General features: G+C 19.0%; 1 protein-coding gene across 3 annotated transcripts in view; it reads right to left on the bottom strand.

Moving 5' to 3' along the window:
* Positions 1-1961, bottom strand: part of LOC102672623 (putative homeodomain transcription factor) — a 5869-nt gene that overhangs the window by 2358 nt on the left and 1550 nt on the right. For 2 of the 3 annotated variants that reach the window (XM_006618487.2, XM_031511864.1), the window contains 5 exons: positions 1746-1882; positions 1569-1671; positions 1276-1488; positions 872-936; positions 144-310 (listed from right to left, as the gene is read on the bottom strand). In XM_006618487.2, the coding sequence (XP_006618550.1) occupies positions 144-310; positions 872-936; positions 1276-1488; positions 1569-1671; positions 1746-1882 (685 nt within the window). The remainder of the gene's footprint in view (positions 1-143; positions 311-871; positions 937-1275; positions 1489-1568; positions 1672-1745; positions 1883-1961) is intronic. The other variant, XM_006618488.2, reaches the window with a different exon arrangement.

A 1961-nucleotide genomic window follows, 5' to 3' on the forward strand; every position in this document is an offset into this window, starting at 1 on the left:
ATATTTTTATTTATTATATATAGAATAATTTTTTCATTAAATATAATTTCAATTAATTAATTAATTAACAAGATTAATTATATAAAATTTAATAATATATATATAATTAATTTCATATATTTCAACAACATTTAAGTATTCACCTGTAACTACATTCATCACTATTTGTAGTCACTCCCATCCATTCTGTTGCAGATGTTGTAGCTTCAGTTAAATGATTTGTAACTGTTTCTTCACATTCTCCTTCTTCTTCACTTTCACATTGTTGGCGTCCTTCTCTTGATCCTATTCCCAGACAGTGATCTTTATCCTTTAAATAATAACAACAAATTTTAATATATTTGTATTTTATTACAATAATAATAAAATACAATAATAAAATAGATTTATAAAACGTATTCATTTAATATAATGAAATATATTAAGAAAAAATTAAGATGAATCAATATTCTAAAATATTTTGTAATATTTTCATTAAATACTCAACTTTAAAAATTGTAAACATAATTTATAAAAATATTATATATATATTATTAAAAAATAATTAATATATTAGAAAAAAATTAAAAAAGATATACATTAATTATTAAAATTATAAAATTATTTGTATATTAATATATTTTTGTGTATATAATAAAAAAATATAAATTTAAATATAAAATAGTTGTTAAATTAATTTTAATTAGTACTATAAATTATAATTAACATCATAAAAAAATTAAACGAATTTTTTTTCAATATTATATTATTTAAAAAATCAAATTTACATTATTTGTAAATTAATAATATTAATAATAAAAAAAATAAATTATGTTATTATATTTATATTTATATTATATATTATATATTAAGTTAGAAATTAAATATTTACCATCTTATTAGAAGTTTCTGGTTCGCTATTTGAAGAATTGTCTCGTGCTTTTAACAATTCAGATGCTGCGTGGAAAGTGGAAGACAATCATTTTAGCTAATAGGCCATTTTACCTTTCCAACAAAGATTAAAGCGTGTTAGCAGTTCAAAACATATAATAAATATCTAATGAGTAAAGTAAATAAAAAGAAAATAAATTGAAATAAATTGTTACAAAAAAAAATCTAATGAATAAATACATATATATTTACAATATAAAAAAACATTTTAAATAATTATATAACATTTTGTATTAATATATTATAAATAATATATTTTAAATAATTATATAGCATTTGCATTAATATATTATATATTAAAATAATTATAAAAAATATTTAAATCAAATTTGTTGCAAATCAAACCTGAAAATTTTTGTTGCAAAACTTGACTTGTAGAATCTTCTAACCAAAGAATGCGTTCTTCGTTATTTTTAAGTAAATCCCTTTTCTGTTTAAGCTTCTCTACTGTTGCTTGTGTAGTACTTTTATCATTATCACTAGATACATTTCCATTTAAACTTTCAAATCCATCATCATCTTGATGTACATGTTTCATATTTTGATCTGGAACTTCATCTATGAAAAAAAATATACTGTACATTTAAACAAAAATATATGATTAATAGCAAAACAGAAAGTTTTAGTACTGTATTAACTTGATTGTGTATGACTAGTTGAAGCCTCATTCATGGATAAAGAATTGTTTACAGTCACATTTATTGGGTCATTATCACAAAATGCTTGAACAGTCACAAATTCCTATAAAAATAAATTATTATATATAAATTTTTTAAATTTACTTTTATATGTTTTAAATAATGAATTATAATTACCTGTGATCGATTGACAGTCAAAGAATTTTCAATTACAACTTTTTTAGCAAATCGTACAGATGTTAATACTTCATCACTTACTGTACTAGCTTTTTCAGATGCTGTATCTTGAGATGATTTAGAATCTTCATGCAAACCTATAAAGTACATAATAAATAAAAATTGTAATATAAATTCACAGATTTATTATAATACGTTTATATATATATATATATA

This window comes from Apis dorsata, unplaced genomic scaffold (genome assembly GCF_000469605.1).
Source record: "Apis dorsata unplaced genomic scaffold, Apis dorsata 1.3 scaffold_357, whole genome shotgun sequence".
Lineage (NCBI taxonomy): Eukaryota > Metazoa > Arthropoda > Insecta > Hymenoptera > Apidae > Apis > Apis dorsata.